Below are 23049 nucleotides of genomic sequence, written 5' to 3'. Positions count from 1 at the left end.
GTTATTATAATCAAAACGAATAGCCTAGATCTTTTACCACACAAAAAATGATCGGATAAAATCTACTGAACAACTACTGCACTAAAAAGAGGATAACCCAGCCATTAAACACTTTAAAACACTTATGTTACTATTTTACTATTTTATAACAAACACAGGTTGTATAAAATAATGCATTTTTTAAGTTAACTATTATAGGCATCATTGTGTTAAAAAACAAAAACAAATGCTAAAAGGTCAATTTAATATTATTTTCTGTGTCAGAGTTTCTATATTTATTGGACACGCCCCCTGTCAAAACGTCACATCTAAACATGGCAGCTTACTTGAGCCGGTTACACCACATTTCGCTCCACGTTTCTAACGTGGAGAAAATATCCAAGGACCTTGTCTCGAAGTTCAAATTTAATTTATTCGCTACCAGGCTGACGGACAGGTCCAGGCAGCTGGCTTTCAGGAAAGGAGCGGCAGTTTTCATCGTGAACGAGAGACCAAAGCAGAGCAGTGAGGAGCTACTGGGCATCACAGACAGATATTCACAGAGGGTCAACGTGGGAAAATACAACCAGGAGAATTCAGCGACATGTCTGTACGATGTCAGCCCGAATTACCCGTTGGATACTGCAAGCAACGTGTGCTTCGAGGTGGAGGATGTGGAAAGGTCATTCAAGGCTCTACGCCATCTGGGCTGCAACTTCCTAGTTCCCCCCACCACAGTGGAGGACGAGGGCGGTCTCGTCACCTACTCGGTGCTTAAATCCATAGTGGGCAATGTTTGCCACACACTGATTGACCGGACCAAATATGAGGGGAACTTCTTACCTGGGTTTGATGTTGTTGAAAAGAACTGCAGCCTGGAAGAAGAAGAGGACATGTCCTGTCCAGTCACACACTTTGACCACATAACCTATGCCTGTCCCAGGAAGACAACCCAGCAGGTGATGAGGTGGTACGAGCAGCTGTTTGGCTTCCAGAGGTTTTTCATTGATAGGTGAGGAACACTGAGCATTTACAGTCTTATTCTTTATTTTATTCAACATAATAATGATGTCTGTTTTCTTGAGTAGTGAGGAAGATGTGGACGAAGGCTTTGTCATAAACCAGGAGGGCATTGGACTGCGTCTTACCGCCATGGAGTACTGGAAATGCAGCAAAGCAGGCATCATTCTTCCCTCTGTGGACAAAAAGGATCATGACTGCAAGTTTGTCATTGCAGAATCACTGCCTGAGCAAGGTAACCGCCGCTCCCCCATCTTTAAATGTATTTAATTTCTTCCATAATTTATGATCTGACTCGTCCTCGTCACTGTGTGCTCGCTCTAATTTCAGGCAGGAACCAGGTTGACACCTTCTTGGAGGAGCACAGGTCCCCGGGGATCCAGCACATTGGGATGTACACTACAGATATAGTTTCTACTGCACATACAATGGCTCAAGCTGGAGTGCAGTTCTTCTCCCCTCCTCCTGCCTACTACACTGAGGTTTGATTGACTCTTTGGGACCAGTAATGACTGGTGGGCTGCATGAGGCCTCACACATTTTATCCAGGAAGATAAAAATAATATTTTAGCATATGTAGATATCAGACAAACGATAGAGATCAGGGTTGTCTTTATATAGCAACATTACAGAGGTGCGCTGACTCACTTCCTCCTTCCTAAGTCCAACAGAAAACTTTACAAACATTGACTTATTATAATAGTAAATTAACACTTTTTTTTCTATTTTCCTCTCAGAATACATGCATGGTCTTTTAACACCTCGGGTTTTGTGGCTAATTCTTACTTCAGATAATAGAACACAGGTTGTATTTGCAAGCATATTATCTACGTCCTTGTTTGTAATCACTTTTACCTACGCTGTGTGTCCTGTGACAGGTGGGAAAACAGCAGGAAATAGAGGCGGCAGGACACAACCCCCAGATGCTGGCGCAGCATGGCATTCTCCTGGACACAGACCTGCACCAGGATCCCTTATCAGAGAAAGCATCCAGTGAAAACAGAAGGTGAGAGGCAGTAAAGAGCCATAAAACACATCTCACACATGTCAGTGTTTTTTTTTTCTTTTTCTTATAGAGGTTTCTGCCGCATATTAAGGGTTTCCATCCATTTCCTCTCCCTTCTGGAAGATAAAATTCGATTACATCAAAAAAATGTTTTCGGTCAGTATTAAAAACAACATATTCCATGAGTCATAGGCACAGAATGACACTAACATAGGAGACCTAGTAGTTAATGATTTGTTATCCTTGTCAAAATTACAAGATGCTTGAATTTTACTGATTCCCCCTGACCTTGGAATATGGACACAAAACCTCAGGACATATTTTAGTTATTTTGAAAGAAGTGACCGAAGGAAACTCTCCATAATATATTCCATCTTGCATTGAAAGCTATGAGCACAGAGGCTAACCCAGATGTGAGATGTGAAATGGCTCATGTCAGACCAACCAAGTGTCCTTAATGTACCTTGTTATCATCTGTTTCCAGATACCTTCTCCAGGTGTTCACCAAGCCCATATTTGCAGAGGACACCTTCTTCCTCGAGCTGATAGAGCGCAGAGGGGCGACGGGCTTTGGCGAGGGAAACATCAGAGCGCTGTGGAGGTCGGTCCAGGCCTACATGGAGAAAGAGAGGGCAGATTCCCAAGGAGAGGGATCAACAAAGACTGTTCACACTGCTCAGTATTAGTCACTCCAGACATTTTTAACAGGGGTTATTTTATTTTATGTGTTTTTTTATATATCAACGTGAGGGCACATGTTTGGGAAAATATGTAAAACTTAAAAGAGATGTAAAATATTTATAGAGGACTTGTGGATGTAGTGTTATACCTCATGTTATTGTGGCATCACTGAGAAAGTACAAATTATACATTGTATTAATATCTACTGTTGATGTTGGACTGAACATATCAAAACTGCACTGTGGTACGAAAACAGATGTTAGATGTTACTATGTTTGAAACGTGACAACAGAAATGCACTTGCTGTCGCAGTAAAAGAATATCTTTGTTTTTCCCTGTCAGAGCAAAGCAACTGACCAGTCCAGAGCAACAACTGCTCCTCAATAAATCTCTAACTCCCAGCAGAGCATGAAAACCAATTACTGTCCTCAAAATAATGTGCTTGGTGTTTGGGCCGATGTGTGTGGGCCAGACTTCACAATAAGAGCCCTTGAAACCTCTTAGGTCATCTTAGGTAAACATCAGCGTTGGTGCATGGCATGACTATTTTTTACTTTTTCTCCACGACATTTGAGACAGAAATGCTGTTCCTTTGATTCCACTATATTGTAAAGTTATTAGTTTACTTTACAGATTCCAACCTTTACAAACCTATATACTTAATATACTAGTTGAGTTCTAGGTCAGATAATATTGTCTCATATAAAGTATTACAGCCACAAAATGAGGTATTTTCACTGCGAACTGTTGATCTTTGTAGTATATCTTGATGATGGTAATTAGTTTTATTATTTTGAATTTAGAAAGGGTTTTGCAAGGGGATTGTAGGACTTTTACTCAACTAAAGCTTCTGAATACTTTATTGATCCCTTTTTATAAATGAACCTATACTTTCTAAACTTTGCAGCATTTGATTACAGTAGTTTCATGGTATTCCTCTTTTTATCCTCCTTAAAATGTACAAACATGTTCATTAATCATTGTCCATAGGCAACAAATAAGGCATTTCACACCAAATATCCTTTTTTTTTTCCCTCAACAGTTTTAGACTGCAAAATATAGCCTGATATGATTATTAGTTATTTTATCATTTAAACATTATAATCAGTGTTCCGAGCTAATCTACCACTTTTTTTTCTTTTCTAAATAACTCAATCATTCAGTCACTCATGAACCGTTACTGGAGGAACAGCTGCACCTCTTTCAGATGCTGTGGAGGTTTTAGTGATGTGCATGCTTTGGCAAAAACATGGCTTTAGAGCCTCTTAGAAGGGATCTTCAAACCCACAGGGATGTGCCAGTTCAATTAACTTGGCTATAAACATTATAGGCAGGGATTAGTGGGATGGATGAGAAGCAGTGAAATTTAGACAGCGTTCCATGAAAGCCATATGCTCTTTTCATGCCCTGAGTGTAGTTACAGTATACCACTGAGTAACGTCGGTGAATAAGTTCAACCACAAGCTTTAAAAAAAAAGTCAGTGTGTAGATGCATGTACTTCTGCATTTTGACAAGTGGTGTCAGTGTTTTTCTTTTACTCAAGTGTCACCCTCTTGGCCAATGTAAACTTTTACAGTTGACTGTATCTGTGATTTGTGGCCATTAACAGAAAGTTTCTGATTCAACAAATGACCAAAAAAACTAAAACAGAGAATTGCCCTACTCTTTATTCAGCTTCGGAGGTAACTTGTGGACTAATTGCATTTGTGTGAAATTCTAAATAATACTGAATATTAAATCTGAAATCATAAACGGGGATTTTTTTTTTCTGAGATGGGGAGGATTAACTGTTCATTAAAGTTGAGAAGAGATGGCTCCTGTAACAGGAGTGCTGTAGCCATCTGTCTGCAGCCAGTGTGAAACACAGATGGTATTCAGCATTCTGCATGGGGCCTCAGTACTGGGAGTTGGAAGCTCACCTCCTATTTACTGTTTACCATATGGTAACTGCAGTCACTTTTATAAAGTCAATGAGAAATGAGTATATAAACTATTACACCTCAGTTCAATCTTGTGGCCTTTTTGTGGCACTGTGATTAGTGGATACTGCCCCCTATGGTTTTAACAGTCATAACACACACTGCCAAAGTTGTTGAAGTATTAAGACTCCCACTCCTGTACCATGAGCTGTTTTGCTGATCTGTGCCTTTTTGGACTACAAAACACAACACGCAAACTTTGCTGTGCCATACACTCTTCTGGCTGCTGAAGGGCTTTTGGTAAAAACAACTTGTCACCCCCACACCGTAGCCTACATAGCAGAGGAGACAAATCCTTGGTGCCCTTTAACACAAAAGGCAGACAGTCTAAAACCGAGGAGGACAGTACGGCAGTCTGACAGTCTGGGGGAGATTAGTGGCACACAACAGATGTTACTCCTTGATTAACAATGGTGTCTGCCAGGGGTGAGCCTCAGCTCCCCACCCTTCTGAGCCCCACTGTGTTAACTTCAGCCCCCACGAAATAAATCAGCTTACTCTATGTAAACGTTATGGGATGTTATTTATCTGTTTCGAATAGATAGAAAAAAAAAGTTCAATGACTAAAAGTGTCTTATTTCATGCTTATGATTCAGAATTGTCAAACATGTGACCTATACAAATGCAAGGTTTATGACTCTGCTGGTACTGGCTTGCAATGTGCACACAATATCGAAAGCTACAGAAAAACCACACTGCTATTATACATGACAAAACCGAATGGAAAGTTACCCCCATTTTTTAAAGAATAGAGAGATTGCATGATGATTAACAGGATAGAAAAGAGAACAAAAACTAAAACTGTCTGAAGTCTGTTTATTTTATTGTGAAATACTGGTTTTTCCTGCTCAGTGTTTACAAAAACCATTCAAATACATTTTCCCCACAAGATTACTGAAGCAAATCACACTTTGGTGGAAAGTTTTTAACAGTTAAAATGGTAAAAAGATGTGGAAATACCTGACTAAGTTATATTATTATTGTATGCAGGTGATTATACTGTAGATATACCCATTGCATAATGCATGTGTATATATAGACAACTAAACCTAGACAGTTAAATAATAATGCATTACATGCTGATGTATGTTATGATAAAAGCAGACAGTCTTTCCAGGGGGGAGAACATCTGTTTGTAATGAATGTATTGCATTTATTTAGGGACTAACCTTTATTATACTGGAGGCTCATTTTGTAAGGAGGGGCTGGTAAAGTACATATAACACACAAATGTCTTTCTCTCGTCGACTACACGGCTCTGTAAATCACACACAGTTGCCAGGTTATCGTGTTACACCACTGTATATTGTGAAAGTGCCTTGTCTATATGCACAGCTCAAAACTGTGATTACTTTTCATTACTGCAGGGTGGCTCGGACCACTAGTTACAAGCGCAGGTGTGACCCGTGCTCCAAAAAGTTATCTAGAGATCAAATATTTTTACTTTTCTAAATCATAAACTTTAAATGACTAAAACCTGAAGCAGGAATGAGTCAGACCGCGCAAGTAATTCAAGTCAAAGTGAGATGCCTAGTTGCAGAAATGACTCGCAGGAAATCTCCACCCCTGTCAGAAATGGTATCGCCCGTGTATGTTGTCACAGGCTCATTAGCGTGCAATCTTGGACAGTAGTGCACTGGGGTAATGTTGTAGTTTGCAGGAGCTGCCCGGAGCAGGACGTGAAGTGAACTGCTCGCACTTTGCTTCCTGCCTGACGCCTTTCAGCTCATTTTCAGCTGAAACAAAACTCAAAAAACAAACAAACAAACAAAAACATGGTCCAGCGAAACTGAGCAGCCGCTGCCCGGTGCTGTTGAAGACCCGAGGCGCTCACCGTGATGCTTGTGAGTGGTTATTTTTTATTTAAAAGTTGAATAAGAAGTTTCTGTGTTGGCTGACTTCGGGGCTGTAGTTAGTTCACATGAAGTGTGATGCTCCCTTGTGTCTTGAAAGTGAGTAATTCACATGAATGGTGATTTTTTTATGCATATAAAGCACTTTCAATAGACTAAACATAGCTCCAGTTAGTTAGCTTAGCAACTTTTCCTCATGTTGTAGCCTACTAGATTAGCTAACTCTTCTTTTGTCTTGTCTGGGTTATTACTAACATATACGCTGCTTAAACTGATTTTCATCTGCCCTTTCCTCACTTTTTATTACATCTGTAGGCTATTAGCCTATCACTCAATAAATGAATAAACGCACAGTGAGGTGAAATGTTGCAATGGAGGTAAATAAAACAAGTGTCAATGCGTTTAACTATCATAGACTGTAGTTAACTATTCATACAGATGCTGAGTTCAAGTGATAACCTGGTTTACTACTAGTTTTTATGTCAGTATCATCCATTCATCTCAGTGTAACCACAGATAGTGTTTGCCTTTAAAAAAAAAACACACATCTGACAAAAAAATGTCATCTCAAATGGATTAGTTGATAAAACTAAGTTAGAGTTACAACTTTCTTTGGGTCATAAATACTGTATGTGAATTGGCTAGCTTTGAAGTGCAAACTGGGTTTTCACTCATGTGTGGCACACATGACAAGACAGGGCCAGTGTTGTTTGATGGAGAATGTATAAAACCCATTTTAATACATTTATGAAACAGGCACGGGGTGCATGCCTTTATGCCTGATGCTGCATTATATTTGTTGGCCATGTAATTTATAATTTAATTTCTCAGACCCCTCTTTCTTGCATGTCACATTTTGTGCCAAAGCAGAGGAATGTTGTTGGCTTATCTTTATCTAGCCAACCTTCCCCTCAGGTATGAAGACAGGGCTGGCTGACACACAATCCAACAGATTCTGCAATTTAAGTGCTCAGCGGGATCATAAACACAAGAGCTTGTTAAACCTGAACTCCTCAGAGTGTCCCATGGCTATGATTATGACTGCTAAAGTTCATATGAGTGGCTCAAACGTGCATAAATTATGAGTTAAACAGAGAAAAAAGGGGGGAGGCTTGACGTTCAAGTACAAATGTATCACTTTACTTTTTTTTGAGTATGCACATTTTATATTTTATCATCAGTAGCTTGTGGCCTTTCTCTCGAGTTCAAAATCCTGTTTGCTCTGTAGCCTGCGTGTAACATTCTGTGAGCTCCCGTCACACCAATTTCTTTGCCAAACTCATTTCCCTTTCATGAGGGATTTTGGAAGAGGGGTTTAAGGGACTGTTTGTGCTGGTTACTTGGACAAGCTCAGTTTTCAGGGCCTTTTCTTCTGAAACTGAGAGGCATCCACCTGGAGGGCTGGCAAGCTCGTCTGAAAAACTGTTGAACGGTTTTAACTCGAGTACAAAAGAGTCTGCCCACCAGAGCTCGCAGATGATTCCTCTTTTCCTTGTTCATCATCACTGTAAACATTTAGACACATTTTAAGGTTATCTAGGATCCTGTGCAGTGTGATACCACTGCTATGAAATTGTTCAAACACCCATGTGGAAAAAGTTTTGTTCCAGGCTCTCTCCTGTTGTATATGGTCAGTGAGAATGCAGTGTGGGGGGATGGATAAATTCCTGCATGCAAAACTCAAGAGTGCTCTTTCCCCTCTGCTCTTAATTTTGATTGAAAGTTAATGGAGCTGTGTCCTGTGGATGTGACTTACTCTTACTGGGGTCCATTAACATGCAATGTTATTCTGCTGTGGAAGCAGAAGGATGTTGTGTCTTCAACCCTTTGTAATTAAGAGACTTTGTTAGATTTAGCATTCAAGTGGACAACATTTCTCTCCAACTTGGACAGGTTTGTTGAAAGCCTCGATTACGGCGCTCAACAAAGCTCTTGTTCTGGACAAATGTATACAGTGCAAGTGATTATGTATGAGATAATTAAACAGCAGGCCTGCTTTAAAACGTAGGCCTCCTTGGCTGCCATGCATAGCCATGCTGAGCCTTTGTGTTTATGGTAAGTGGGCAGCTGCATGCTTGTGAGACCTTGGCTGTACCCCAGGCCCTTAAATGAGCCTGATAACTACTATTGAAGCCTCCCGGCCATGCTCATTTCTGACTATTCACTCACTGCTTTACATGTAGAGCGCCTCCTGTTTGACATTGCCTAATTTCTGTGAGCATGCGGACAGCTGTGGGATAGCCTGCGCCCTACATTGAGTTTCATAAATTTCTTTTCAGCCGGTCAGCCATAGCAAAACTTGGCGGCACCTGCCCTTTGTGGCACCAAATTAATGACAGCACAAACAATGAGGCTTTTGGCTTTCAAGCATCTTGAATGTTCACAGTGGAACGATGCAACTTTGCTGCAGAATAAGCAGAACAGGTTTGCCGGTTTGCCATTCAATTATCCAGCCTCCGTGCTTCCTGTACTGTATGTCTGTCCGCCTTTTATGACATGTTCTGTCAACACAACCACCATTATGACATGGGAAACTGCTCAAATGTGCCTGAGTCCAAATATGGATTCTGCACAAGCCATGCAACTCACAGAAGTAGGCCATCAGAGCCAACGGCCTGGGGAAACAAGCTTTTTAGGAACATGCATATTTTCTCCCAAGGAATCATTCATTGGAATTGGACGGCTTAACTTTTACCCAGCGTTCTTTTCAAAGGCAGTATGGTGATGAAGAGCAGCACAAATCCCTTAGTTAGGTTTCGAATTGGGCCGTCTCAGGTGCTCAGCAGATGCTCCGATTACCGAGACGGCCACAATCCTGGGATTGTTGAGAACAGGATGCAGATCCAACTGCCATGTATGCAGGAATGTCAAAGGAGGATGTCTCAGAATTCAACTTAACATTTAAGCTGTTATGTTCAATCCTGTATTGATTTACAAAGAGAAACACTAATAACTAAAGCATGTGTGACAAGGCTAAAAATAGACCCAAAAGGGTTTAGCAGTAGGTAAAAAAAAGTGTGTCAATCAGTAAGTCCATATATACACAAGGTGCAGCTATGATATCAAATAGTGTTTTCTACCAGCTGTCACACCAGTGCTAAAAAATAGATTAGCATTAACTCTAATTGTCAGTCAGACACAAAGCTGCCAAATCCTTATGTAATGTTGGCCTAACCCGTGGGATTACAGTCTGAGTAATGTATGGAAAAGCTGCTCTAATTGGGAAACAGAGCTTCCATGGGTGACCACAGTTTAGGCACCTATTGTAATAGTTAAGCTGACAGTTTGTAGTCTTCCTTGGGCTGGACGGCGATTTAAGAGTCTTAGAAAAGTGTCATTTACGATAATAGCATTCTGGTGTCTGAACTTGTACAGAGAATGCAACAGGTTCATGTTCATGCTTTTGGAAACTGAGCGTACTCTGAAGGAGGCCTCCGCTTTAAAGTTGACCCAGTCGTCTTTGTGGTTTCCCCTCTCGTCCTATCTAGCACTTATAGGCTGCGCGATAGCTCGCAACATCTGACACCCCAACGTAGCGATGATTGAAAGGCTTTTTGGTAACCACAAAGGAAGCTTGGCGTCCCATCAGCTCGTCCAAGGCAGCGTTATTGTTGTCTTTTAGGAACACTGTCACTCTGTTGCAGTCAGTCAGCAGGCTATTTTGCATGTGATGGAAACGTCCTGCAACCTTCTTCCCCTTCTCAGCGATTAGACTTCTCAGTTGTCATGGTGTTTTGCTGCTTCAACGCAGATAAAGAGCTATCAGGCTGCAGAAGCGAAGAGACTCCCACTGATTCCAGATAATGGCAGCAACGTTATAAAGGTGATTTGGGTTTTGACGTCAGAAGGGGAGCTCCACCCCTTGGGAAGAAATGCTAGATACCTCGTCTGACAGATTATAACTTCTTCTGCATCTTTGCACTTGGCAGCTGACACAGTAAGAGTTGAGTGCACTGGGTGTATCCATTACGCACTGGAAACCATGCTGCAGAACGTCTTTTGCATTTGGTTTGCAGGTTTGTCTGTGTAAGTGCACACAATCTCCCCTTTGCCAATGCTCTCAACATGTTTTCTATTCACAGATTGTCACAAGTTTGAATGCTTTTCAAAGGCTGCAGGGCAAGGTTAGGCTTCTATAATTGTGTGTACAACTTATGTCATGTAGCCAAGGAATGTTTATAATTATGGTATAATCCTCGCCCATTCAAACTGCTCAGCTCAGATTTACGGGATAAAAACGTAATGGCTGAGCATGAGAAAGATGATAAATTGTTGCAGTTCCCTGTAACTAAAAGTAATGGATGATGTTTACAGTTTAAAGTTCAAATGTCAGTCTACAGTCAGACTTTTTCCACTTTTCCAGGGAAGGAAAACATAATTTACTGTCCTTTTTTTTGTTTGGGTAAACATCACGTTAAAGAGATTTCTTTTCTTTGCCAGTTTTAATTTCTTTGGGCGAGGTTTTTTTTCTTTCTGTGTTAATGCCATCTGCATCCATCACCGAGCCATTAAGGGATATATAAACAACTGTTTCCTCTACGCCAGCACGTCCCGAGTTATCTCTGCTGTGAAACACAGATCTGTGTGGTTAATGGTCACGCACAGTATAAACTGGCTTGCCCTAGTCTAACCTCAACCAACTTTCATATGTTCTATTCTATTCACTGACTGAACATATAAATTAAAGTTGCCATACAAGAGCTTGAACTGCATGAATGTCCTTGTAGAACTTTAAAAGATCCTTGTGTTGAAACTGTTTTCCTGATGTGATAAGTGTTAGTAATGGAGATCATATGCTGAATGCAAACGCCACCTCCAGTATGTCAGCTCCCTCTTGTCTTGTGATGCTGCCCCCCCACCCCTCCCTACTCACACACACAGACACACAGACACACACTCCACCCCACCACCAGCAACCTCTGATGTCGCCTCTTTTGTTTCCCACGGTGTCTCATCTTCTGCACAGAGTGCTCTTTTGTTTTACGTACACCATCGCTTTCTGTTTCTCTCTTTTTTTTTCTGCATGCAGTTGTTCTGTCATTCAAACAGACGCTCTCTGACCTTTGCAGGCATCATATGACCATTTTGTGTCCAGTTCAGTTCAGTTTCAGTCTCCTACCTGACACAGGGGTAGGCATTTCTCGTTGTACAGCCAGAGTCATTTGTGGAATCCCTCAGGGTTTGGTTCTTGGGCCACTCAATCTTCTTATCGTGCTCTCATTTATACAGCCACAAGATATGTTACATCACTGTTGTTATGCTGATACATAGATTACATTCTCTGATAACCCCAATAAAAAACTGAAATTTCTTTAATTGGCACCAGTTGTGACTTGTGACTGGAGCTTATCAGTTAATTATTGGTCAGGCAATTATCAGTTAAACCACTAAGAATTTTAGTTTCATCTCTTGACTACTATAAGACTTTTGACCACCATGTTACTTAGCCCCACTCACGCTGCTATAAATTGTTTATAGTTGGTTCAAAATGCAGTTCCCATGCCGTATATCATACATCACCCCTGTTGTAACTTCCCTCAATTGGCTTACTTTAAAATATTTAATGAGCTACAAGAGGCTGTTGATCACGTATAAATCACAACACAACCTTGCCACGAGTCGTCACATTTCTTGGCTTCTAATTTTGGCCTTTTATCTATCCCATGCTCCAACTGCAAAACTAAAGGTGATGGCGCCTTTGCTGTTTTAGCCCCAACCCTCTGGAGGCATCTTTGGACTGTTTTAAGCAACTTCTAAAAAACCCATCTTTATAGGCAAGCCTTTTTATAGATCTCCATTCCAGTTTTATGTTTTGGTTTGTTTTAGTCTGGCCTGTCTCCCTCTGTGCTGTGTTTTTTATTGTAATTTATGACTTCTTGTTTTTGGTTTATATTTTTTGTGCTTGTGTGAAGTACTGTGTGACTGTGTCTTTACAAATAAAGGCTTATTTACTTGCTTAAGCCACACTGACCTGGTGGTAGTAAAAAATCTTCTGTGATGATTATATAGATTTCCATCTGTGATTAATCAGCTGTTTTACTGTAATTGTGGTGCAGCACTAATGTGAAGAGGGTTGTTTTGATAACCGCAAGGTCAGCTATTCCCAGCCAGCCCCTGAGGATTCAATTACACAACTTTGACTTTGCTCTATCCCTCTCTGTGTGCTCCAGTGTGGAACACTTTGAGGAAACTCATTCTCTCAGATGACTGATAATCCTCCACATGGACAAGCAAGAACAAAACAGGGTATAGAGTTCCACTTTTGGTGACACACAGGAGAGACCATGTGGAAGTGAAAATGCAGTGTAATTTCAATTTACAGACATGGGCATAGACAGTACCTTGTGTTCACTGGGAATGTCGGATCGCTCACTTGAGAATTAAAGGAGCTTGTCAAACCACTGACCTCCTTCGAGTTTCGACTTTCTGTCTTTCACTTTCGTAGATGTAGAACAGGTTGCACAAAGACTGAGACATCTTGCATAGGGTTTTCTTACTCATCTGTAGCTGCGGTATCACTGCAAAGTTTGCTTGTGAGGGATAGCAGCACAGCACTTACACGCGACTCTAATAGCCGACCGGAGGCGACAGACACATATTTGTTTCTGCTACGCATCCAGATTTAATTGTCCACAAACTTATGAGAATTACTTTTCAAATTATCACACGTTTCAGAGCCTCCACCCAGGGGATCTGTTCTCCCCAATCATCCTGGACTCTTCTCTGCTTATATGGCCAACAGAATGTCAGAAATGTACTGAATCCTAATCCTGTGCTCATCTTTGTGTGTCCGATCAGGATTGGGCCGAGGAGTGAAGCACATTCCTGGTGGAGCTGAGGGCTGCCCGTCTTAAGCTTATGAGAAACCAGCCCGCTCACACCATGCCCGTCAAGATGGCCTCCAGCTTTTCTTGCACTCACTGGAACGACTTGGGACAAGGATGTGTGTTGCCATGGTAATCATTTACAAGAAAACACTGGAAAAGAAGGGTGCCGACGATGTAACATCAAAAAGTACGGATTTGGGCCCGGTGAGTGTTATTTTCTACTTGTACAAGCATTTTTTCGTCTGTGTGAAATGTGACATTTTACGTTTACATGTCGCCCTGCCAACCGCCCAGAACTGTGGTCGTCAAGGGGGAAGACGACAAGGTCCTGCTCTACATCAGGAAATTGTTGCCGGCCACTGATCGCTCTGCAGCAGTTTCATGGCTCTAGATTTTATTTTCCTATTTTCTCAAATGTAATTGTAGATTAAATTTGACTTTTAACTTCCCTCGAGTCAAATTTGTAGGAAAATTCCTAAGTGTTGCCTTACTGAATTTCAGGAAGTGATGTCAAAGGAGCTATATGGATGTTGAAGCCGAAGGGAATCAGGGATGTTTTTGTTTCAATTACTGATAATTGCGTCATAATTGCGGCCAACTGTTGTCACCAGGGTGTTTGTCATCTGGTTTCGAATTATCCCCCACGTTCCATTTACTTCAATCAAAATAACAAGAGAGTATTATAGCTCTAGTAGACTGTGCAGCCTTGACTCATTTTCTAATCAGCATCCATACAGCGGAGTCTTCTTTCTGCCAGCACAGAGTGAGAAAATTCCCCCACTAATATGGGCCGAGTTTGCCCTCATAGCCACGTGAAATGAAATCATCATGCTCTGGGGCTGAGCGTCAATCAGAGGCATTTATGGTGGAACTCCCTCTTTGTTGATGGCGTGGTCCTCATCGCTCAGCAGCAAAATATGTGCTACAACATAAACCTTCGGGACCAGTTACACATTTGACTTTCCAATAGCTTATGATTTTACGACTATCATTTATTGATTCTTTTTAAAAAACGTTTTTTTTCTGGTGAGCTGACGCTGAGCCTTTTTCTACATTTCTGCAGTTCCAGGCACAGACCATGAGCCAGGGGACAGCACTTTTCTCTTGTGGACTCATGGGTAAGAGTTATCTTTCTCATCCTCATACACATTCACACAAGTAAGGATACTATAGTTAATTAACCAAAGTAATGATAGTAAATTATCTGGAAATTTTGTCAAGAAACTGCTAATATATGAAATATGGAATTGCTTTAAATACCTATAAAACAAGGAAGTTCATCACATTGATACCAGCTCTTATTAAGTTAATTGCTATAAAATTGTCTAGTGCAGCAGAGATATTAAAGCAATAGCTGCTTCATGATAAATCATACTGGATAGCTCTGGATGTCTCTGAGGCTTGGAAATTTTCATCTTTCATTAAATTCTGTCATTTCCCAAGCTCTTCACCATATTTTTTCTTTGCGTGGGAAACTGTAGTGAGTCAGTGCGTCTTATACCCCATCACAAATTGCACATAACCTGTAATTATGCTCTTTACCCGTCTATGGCAACTTGGAGGGGCCAGAAATTGTCAGGTCATGTCATGACAGCAGTGGTTTGGAGGGACTTGCTGGATTGCAACATTTCAGAGAAATTATTGGCAGAAGTCAGTCTTTGCTGAATCCGGTTGATGGTCACACAGTAAGAGATGAGAAGCAGGCCTGACAGGTGTTTCTGCCAACACGCGTTAATGATTATGTGTTATCTTTGTCAGGGATCTTCCGCCACTCCTGAATACTTCAGAACTGGATGTCATGTCCACAAGTTGAAAAGTTTGTTTTTGGATACAAAGGCTCATATCCTTGATGCACCTTGCTGTGGTTGGATCGGCCTGTACAGTCGCTGTATTATAATAGTAAAATGTATTCTGTCCTCACAGCACCTTGGCATTGAGTCCTGGCACTGAGCACTGCAGCACCAGTAGGTGTTGTTAACACTGCCCTTTGTTCCTCGTCCTGCCCGTGTGCTATAGATGGTATTTTGAGGATTTTATCTCATTGGAGAAGAACAGACCTTTTGCATACCAGGAGTGGGCAGTGGCCTCGATGTTTAGTATCTGACTCAGAGTTGGCTGACCAGTTCAGTTGGCTGACCCATTCAGCAATTCAAGCAAGTTTTCTGTTGTGGCAATAACAGGTGCCTTCCCGGCAGAGTAACTATGGTGCTGGTCTGGTCTTAGAATAACAAGAGATGTCGTGATGAACCTGAGTTGGAATGTTTACGATGGGTTATTGGCAGTTTTATTAAGGCGTGCTCCAGCAGGACGAGGTTTGATATCTAGTCAGTTAGACGTTGAACTCGATTCACTTCCCCATCAGCTCACCGACTGACTGAGCCCGGAGGACAGGATTTATTTTTAGTGCCAATTATACAAAGCAGCGAGTAGTGTCAATACTACGCACACATGCTGGGACCAACACGCTGACCGAGATTGGAGCAGTGTCATGGACGTTCGTGCCTCAAATGAATCTGATACTTTGTTTTGTTCCTCTGAGGGAGTTTGCACGCACTACACACTGTTTCTGCTGTGTCTGTTTGTTTCTTAGACTCCTGGTGTAAATGTGACACAAGGAAATAAAATTAAGTCCTCAAGAGGTGATGGTGATGTCACTGCCGATGGAAAAAGAAAGTGGAGAAGGGAGAGTTTAACAAGCTAATAGAGGAGCTGCGGAGTTACTTTAAGATCTGCCGCCTGATATTGAAAGCCTCATTTGACACATTAAAAAAAGAGCTGAACTGATTTCGATCACCCACACATAAACTGTTACACTGCATGTTGCCTCAGGGAAACAGCAGGAAGTAAAGTCCTGTCCATAGAGGTTTGGTTCATAAATAAAAAAAAATCAATCATCGACTGTTCTCTGTACTGTGGAGCGGGGTCTTGATTCATTTCTAAAGGGAATTTAGTTAACAAAAATCTATGTTTGTTTATTTTGCAGAGAGAAGTCGATGGCATGAGGTTGGTCATGGCTGTGCCATACAGCAGAGGCCAGTTGGGACCAGCCTGGAAAGCCTGTGGGACGTCCTGCCTGAGGTGCACAAGAGTTCAGCCCACTGGGACTGGGATGTTGGCTCCACTTCAAGCACAATCACCAGCTTGTTGCAGGACCTCAGCCTGACCGAGGCTGCGACCTCGCACTCGACCGCACCGCCCAGCAAGCGGCAGTGCCGGTCCCTGTCTTGCTCAGATGAGCTGGGTGGATGTCGCTCCACCTGGCGCCCTCAGGGCTCCCGCGTGTGGACGGCGGTGGAGAAGAGGAGGTGCCACAGCGGGGGCAGCGTCCAGCGCGGCAGCGTTGGAAACGCACATCTCGGCTTTCCGGCCATGCAGCGCAGCTCCAGCTTCAGCCTGCCCACCCGCTCCAACATCCTGGAGCTGCCCTGCTTCACCCAGCGTCTCCCCTGCCCCTCCACTTTCACTGGCCTGACCCCCTCCTCCTCCATGCCCCTGTCGTCGGAGCCCTCCGCGCAGCCCCTCTACCTCTCTCATGAACAGATCTGCCTCCCTGAGCCCCGTGGACCCTCTCCACCCAGCTCCCCCGACTCCACTCCAGAGCTGGAGCGGCGCGGCGGACAGGGGGGTCTCGCCCGCAGTCGCTCACAGCCGTGCGTCCTCAACGACAAGAAGATCGGCGTGAAACGCAGGAGACCCGCCGACACGCACAAACAGAGGCCTTCACTGGATCTGGCAAAGATGACCCAGGTTTGTGCTTGAATGTGCCACACAGCAAGAGACTGCTTTATTTAATCAGGACAATATGCACTGATCAAATACTGCTGTCTCTCTCTGCTGGATTGTTTTAAAACACAAGGAGCACATATCCTCTGTAAAAAAAATAAATAAAAAAAAAATAGTTTGAACTTGCCACAGTCGTCTTATGCACTCCAAAAGATCAGTGTCCACAGTAGGAAATGGTCATGCCAGCTGGAAGCTCTGCTAGGTCCATCAGTCTCACTAACATTAGCTGGTTATGCTCTGTTGTAGGGGCAATTTGCTGCGTCCATGTTGGATAAACAAACACTTCCAACGAAGGTCACGCCATTGTGTCTGTTCTCCCTCAGCACACCTCAAAGCGTTTCTGCAGGCATTGTCATGAAATGACGGTGATCGTTCATTCATGCAGGCCTGTTCTGGGTCACATTCCATCATGTGGGTTTGTATTTTCACTTGCAGAGCATGAAGCCAAGTATGCGCTTTTTTTTTAATGCGTTGCTGGATGAAGACGATTAAAGTAGGAAGCAAGAGGTCAGTCAGCAGTTTGCATTCAAAGAAATGATCTGATGAAACCACTGGCTCCAGCTGATCCTCCTCTGATGTTGACAGTGTTTCAACATTGAGTCTGTTTAATCCGTGCGTCCCCGGCAGCCGTTTGTCTCTCTGCCCCACAGGCACAGAGACACACATAGTAAAGTTTCACACGTACACCGGCTGAATCATAAACACAGAGCTGGACTTGGCCCCCATGAGAAAGTCACTCGGAGTTCAGCAGCGCTGCTGTGACACGACACCTCACACACACCAAACATGGTGGAGGTCAGCATGGAGAAAAGGCGACAGTGTTTTTACAGACTGATGTCAGGGTGCTGAGATCCTTCCTGCTGTTTGTGGGTTGTGTTGCACGTTTTGCTGTGACGCTGGTTTAGAGACTAAATTGAACATTTTCCTTGTTTGTTTGATTTCAGATCTTTATAAATGTCTCTCTAGTGGCTCTGGTTTAGAGGCCAGCCGTAAACAGTACTAATAAGTCGGTAACGATAATCGACCGAGACCAATTTTACAAATCCCTAAATGGTCTAAAAAGGAAAGAATACCAAACAGTTGCCAGTTTGAGCATTTCACTTGGAGCAATCGCGGCGTTTATTTGTTTTATATGACGACACTTTAGGCAATTTGAACTATTTTCTGAGATTTTATAGGAGAAACAATAATTTGATGAATTGAAAAATGTGCAGTAGTGCTGTAGTTTCAAACAGCTAGAAGTCTGATGTGAACGGCCGTGCTGCGAGGGCTCGGGAAGTCTCTGCGGAGAAGACGCTCACTTGTGATTAAAGGGTGAGCTCGCCCGGCACTCGGCTTTGCACGCGTCACCCTATCAGCATCCAAAGTCACCTTACTATTCAAAGATTGGTCACACTAGTGCTGAGTGCGTCTCTAAAGTGTCCTCTCATCCACTCGCCACAGAGGTGCAGTTTACCCAGAGAGAAACTGCTACCCCTCCACGTGGCTCACTGCGGCTCCGTGAATGTCAGGAAGTAGAGCAGCTGTGGCAGAGGTTATAGATCGCCGCACAGGAGAGATGCGTGTTGGGTAAAGAGATATTGATTTCTGTAAATTCAGCTCAGTGGGTGGATCGCTGCCACAACCGGGCCTCATGAGCTATTGATCAGCTTGTATTGACGGAGAGTCAAGGTCAGTATGGATGAGGGGACTTTCTGCTCCTCTCTCCATTACAGTGGGAGAAGGAGGAGGAGGAGGAGAGGAGGGGGGTTATAGTAGCAGGAAAAGTGGACACCGCTCTTTGCAATGTGGTGCAGAAAGTTGTGCGAGGACACCGTCAGACTTTCCAATAGTGTCTTAACTCAGTTGCTTTACTCGGTTCGGTTAATGTCGACGCCGCTGCTCTGCTCTATCGCAGACGACTTGCGGCCTTATCAGTCTGGTCCCATGGTCCGGGCCAGAAATCTGACTGTTGAGAAGTGAAGTGCAAATGCAGAGGGCAGCAATGTGACACCAGCCTGGTGCTGACAAATGTACCCGTTCGAGCAGAGCCAAGAAAAACAGCAGGGCCCCTTTTGATGTACTGCTGCCCCGGCACAGAGACTTTTCTCACTGCCTGTGAAAACGTGGATCATAACTTTACATTTTCACCTCCCTTTCCCTATTTCTTATCCCTTATGGGCTGCCTCTGCCTCTGTATTCACAGGTCAGAGCTTATGATGGGAAATAAATTTGCAATGCATGAATATTATCGTGGTCATAAATTAATTATTCATAAACCAACAGATAATCAATTTAGCATTTTAAGTAATTCTCCCCAAAGATTTATTAGTTCTCTAAAATGAAGAGTTTAAATTTGTCTCTATTAAGCCATGCTAGTGGAATAGCTAAGTGCTGCTCAGTTGGCTTGCCACCTGGTCCTCACTGAGATATCTTTTTAAAAAAGGATCTTTTTAGACATCTTTAATTCTAAGATTTAGACAAAGGCTTCATTTGATAAGTTGATCAACGTATTGAATCAAACACAAGCGTATAGATTAATATTTAAGCTCTCAGTTAGTCGGAGCCAGAGCTCATGCACTTGGCTGTGAGCTGCATCCCCAACAGTCCCATGCTTGTCAAGTATTACATAAGCACACAAGTGACAAGAGGTTTCACAGAGGCTCTATTCTCCTGTGTCCTTCTGGCCCAACACCGTAGTGGTCAGGCATGAGGCAGCTGTCCTGCCTTCTCCACATTAGCTGTACAGAATTGGATAAGCCTCTGTCATAAAGCCTCCTGCTCCAGCACGCACAGCTGTCGCAGGACATGCCTGCAGCAGTGTTGGCACATGTGGATTTGCCTATGGAAGTTTCTGGCTCTCCCAGATGTATGTGTTCATTGTGCGGTGCCAACCAGAGGGCCGGAGGAGTCAAAAGGCCGACATTAGTGATGTCTGCCCGCCGGGTATCTGGCCACTTGCTGCCTCGGTTCATCCTGGACCAGATCAGATCACATAGCGTCAGTCATCCAGCTACCAGTTGCTCCAGTTTGTAATGCAGGCTAAATTTATACCCTTCACATTTTTGACTGTTTTATATTATAGTGGTCATTGCCCAGTGCCCAGCTCTGACCTCAGTGACTCACCCACATACTATATGAGTACAGTAGAGGGATTGTTTTCATAAGATGGCTGCATGCGTTGGGTTATGTTTGTGTACTAGTTAGGACATGGGTCATAGTCTGGGATGAAGGAAATGTTTTTGATTTCCTCACCAAATATGCTGTCGCCATGGAGACTGTGGACCAGACCAAAGTTTTGACATATTTAAGTTTATCTTTGTTTCCTTGCTATGCTTCTAAGAAAACCAACCTCCCTTCTTTTCTTCCTTTCTTTCCACAGAAACTTAGGAATTTCCACAGCCTTAGCTGCCCTGGAATCACAGGCGAAGACAGCTGCGAGTCCAGCCAGACCCTCCACGCGCTGACGAGTCAGTGCGACACCGACGACTCATCCGCAAACGAGCTCGGCTTGGAGGACACCCAGCCTCAGACCAAAGAGGGCGAGATCACCGGGAACGTGCCGTCAGACCCCACCATCGAGGAGGTGGACTGGAACTCCACAGACTACGGCGACGTGACGCCAGGGACGACTACGAACGGGAAGGACAATGAGCCCCTGTGGGCGGGGCTATGTAGCATGAGGAAGGACGTGTATCAGCTCGGAGGCGAGCTCGACATTGAGCAGATTGAGAGGAACTGAGCTGGACTGCCTTCCTCCTGGGGGAAGCTAATTTAGAGGACTGAGAGTTTATCACCAGGTGGTACAGTAAACAGTACTGATAGTCTTAAGGACAAAGCAAGTGGAAAGTTAACGCAGATCCAGCACTTGTCTCTTTTTTTTTTTTTTTGTCTCAAGGAGAGATTGAGCAGGAGCTTTGCGGGCTCAAGGCCCATTTTTGGGGACTTTGTGTAGTATGAAGCTACTCCCCCACGGTGCGGTATCTCAACTGTGTCTCAGGAGAACAAGGAAGTCGGGAGGATGGGTTCAGGTGGAGAAAATAGAACTGATAAATATAAAAAAATCATGTATTAATGTTGGCTCAGAGACTTGGGTCTCTAACATTTCTCTGTAACCCTGATTACCTTCACTGTACTATGTCTGGAGAGAATTCACAACAGGTTTGTACAAATTCTCTGCACTAGAGAGAGTGTGTCCTGCTCTCTGACGTTCTTCAGTAGTACATGGGTACATGATGGATAGAAATGGAGACTACTTTGAGAGCTGCTCTTAGTAAAGCCCCCCCCCCCCCCCCCCCCTCTCCCCTTTCACTCTTACTGAGCAACAAGCTGCACGCACACACACCACCTGTAAAAGTATATTGAAGAGCTTAACATTTCACACAGTAACATCAGGCTTCTCTGTGAGATCTATGCTCCCGTTTGTGTGAGAGAAAACTTTGTGATGCTAATAGCGTTAATATTCTTTCTTTTTACGATTTGTAACTACAAAGTTATGTAAAACATGAGCATATTTCTATACAAATAAACACAGTTTTAAATGTGTCATTTGTTAAGTACTTCATTTCACCAAGGCCAGCTTTTATATCTTAATGTGTGTTCAAGTGAATGTTGGACGTGGCACAGCTGCATATGAAGTCAAACAACAGATGCAAGTGGGTGTGGATCGATGCAAATTCTTAGATTTGTACTTTTAGATGTACAGAGTACAGGGGATTTGGATAAACGTCTGGGTGTCTAAATATACTATGATGTAGTGAATGAATGTAAAATAATTGTACTTGCATATCTTTTATTTTTGAGGTATTTCTACTTGAGAGCAGCTTTTGTATACTATATTAGCTCATACATACTCACATGTTAATGTGTAATAAGGATTTTAAAATATAATGAAATACACGACATATAAAGCATCATCATATAAAGTACATCACTATTTTAGTTTGAGGATGTTGTCGTGTCATGGAGTGTTTTTACTCTGTGGCTTTTTCTACTTCCCCTGAAGTAAAGAATCTGAAAGGAGGAATTCTTCCACTAATGTTACCAGCAGAGCACATGCATTAACAGCAAGGTCTTTGTCTGAGACGTCTTTAATGCAACAATGTAGACTGACCCAATTAAGTAGCAGGAAAAGACAATCACAACCGTAGTAATGGTACTACTGATGAGCCTGTGTTTGTGTGCTGAAGCGGGGAGTGAGTAGTGAGGACGCCAGGCAGGGGTGGGAAGTCCGGTCCTACTCTCTCTCTCTTTTTTTTTTTTTTTTTTTTTGATGGCGGGTGGAGTGGTGGAGCTGCGCGGCGGTTCACCCCAGAGACCTCCCTCCCCTCCCTGCGCTGGGAAACAAAAGGGGCTTTTTCTCTGAGGAGCACAGTGACGTGGGAGGCGGCTGTGAATGTGGGCCATGTGTCAGGGCTGCTGCTGCTGCTGCTGCTGCTGCTCTGTTTGTCTCCTTCCCCTGCCTGCCCAGTTCTTGTGCCCTGTGCAAACCGTCATTAACTTCTTGATTCACTGCTCCAGAACGCAAAAATCCCTCCTGCGGGTTTGTTCAGACTCGCGGCGCTGCTTGTCATTCTTTGAAAGTGTACGGTAGCGCCGAGGTGTTGGAAGTCACCTCATTAGAGCGGCTGAGTAATTTGAAGATTGCTTGACATGCTCTCCGAGTTCAAATATCACACAAAGCATTACTGTGGGTTTAAACTTGCCTAAAGGCCAAAGCGTATTCTTATAATGGATTGGATTATTACGCTGCTGCATGAGAAATCTGTATGCTTGCACAGTGAGGTCATATTTACACTGTGACAGAGCTGGCTGTGGTGCATGCACGCCGCTCCATTTCACCAGTTAAGCCCTTTTCGGGTAATGAGTCAAGGGGGAGATGGCTAAACAGAAACCATGTAAACGTGCTGTGTGGCAGACTGACACACGGAGGGCCCCCGGC

The 23049-nt window shown here is 43.2% G+C and overlaps 2 protein-coding genes across 3 annotated transcripts; both read left to right on the top strand.

Annotated features, from left to right (window-relative positions):
- The first annotated feature begins 105 nt into the window (after positions 1–105).
- hpdl (4-hydroxyphenylpyruvate dioxygenase-like) lies at positions 106–3105 on the top strand. Its single transcript, XM_083993775.1, has 5 exons — positions 106–991; positions 1068–1234; positions 1330–1481; positions 1878–2005; positions 2490–3105. The coding sequence occupies exons 1-5, from the start codon at positions 315–317 to the stop codon at positions 2689–2691; spliced, it is 1326 nt and encodes a 441-aa protein (XP_083849901.1). The 5' UTR covers positions 106–314; the 3' UTR covers positions 2692–3105.
- A 3207-nt stretch (positions 3106–6312) lies between these two features.
- Positions 6313–21647, top strand: fam53b (family with sequence similarity 53 member B). 2 transcript variants are annotated; one of them, XM_083994224.1, is made up of 5 exons: positions 6313–6510; positions 13318–13550; positions 14410–14464; positions 16330–17093; positions 20491–21646. In XM_083994224.1, exons 2-5 carry the CDS (start codon positions 13461–13463, stop codon positions 20848–20850), a joined length of 1269 nt encoding a protein of 422 aa, XP_083850350.1. In that variant the 5' UTR covers positions 6313–6510; positions 13318–13460; the 3' UTR covers positions 20851–21646. The 2 variants fall into 2 exon arrangements, with proteins under 2 accessions (XP_083850350.1, XP_083850351.1); XM_083994225.1 differs by lacking the exons at positions 6313–6510; positions 13318–13550 and adding an exon at positions 13558–13762 and having other exon boundaries at positions 20491–21647.
- Positions 21648–23049: the final 1402 nt, after the last annotated feature.

This window comes from Trachurus trachurus, assembly GCF_905171665.1.
Source record: "Trachurus trachurus genome assembly, chromosome: 19".
In the NCBI taxonomy this organism is placed as follows: Eukaryota; Metazoa; Chordata; class Actinopteri; order Carangiformes; family Carangidae; genus Trachurus; species Trachurus trachurus.
This window is presented reverse-complemented; position numbering and strand designations above follow the sequence as displayed.

What these genes read in the sequence shown, in the direction of transcription:
- hpdl (XM_083993775.1), top strand. Translation starts at nt 315, where the DNA reads ATGGCAGCTTACTTGAGCCGGTTACACCACATTTCGCTCCACGTTTCT. An exon ending in AGAATCACTGCCTGAGCAAG is followed by an intron (nt 1,235 to 1,329) that starts GTAACCGCCGCT and finishes CTCTAATTTCAG; the next exon opens with GCAGGAACCAGGTTGACACC. An exon ending in GCATCCAGTGAAAACAGAAG is followed by an intron (nt 2,006 to 2,489) that starts GTGAGAGGCAGT and finishes ATCTGTTTCCAG; the next exon opens with ATACCTTCTCCAGGTGTTCA.
- fam53b (XM_083994224.1), top strand. Translation starts at nt 13,461, where the DNA reads ATGTGTGTTGCCATGGTAATCATTTACAAGAAAACACTGGAAAAGAAG. An exon ending in AAAGTACGGATTTGGGCCCG is followed by an intron (nt 13,551 to 14,409) that starts GTGAGTGTTATT and finishes ACATTTCTGCAG; the next exon opens with TTCCAGGCACAGACCATGAG. An exon ending in ATCTGGCAAAGATGACCCAG is followed by an intron (nt 17,094 to 20,490) that starts GTTTGTGCTTGA and finishes TTCTTTCCACAG; the next exon opens with AAACTTAGGAATTTCCACAG.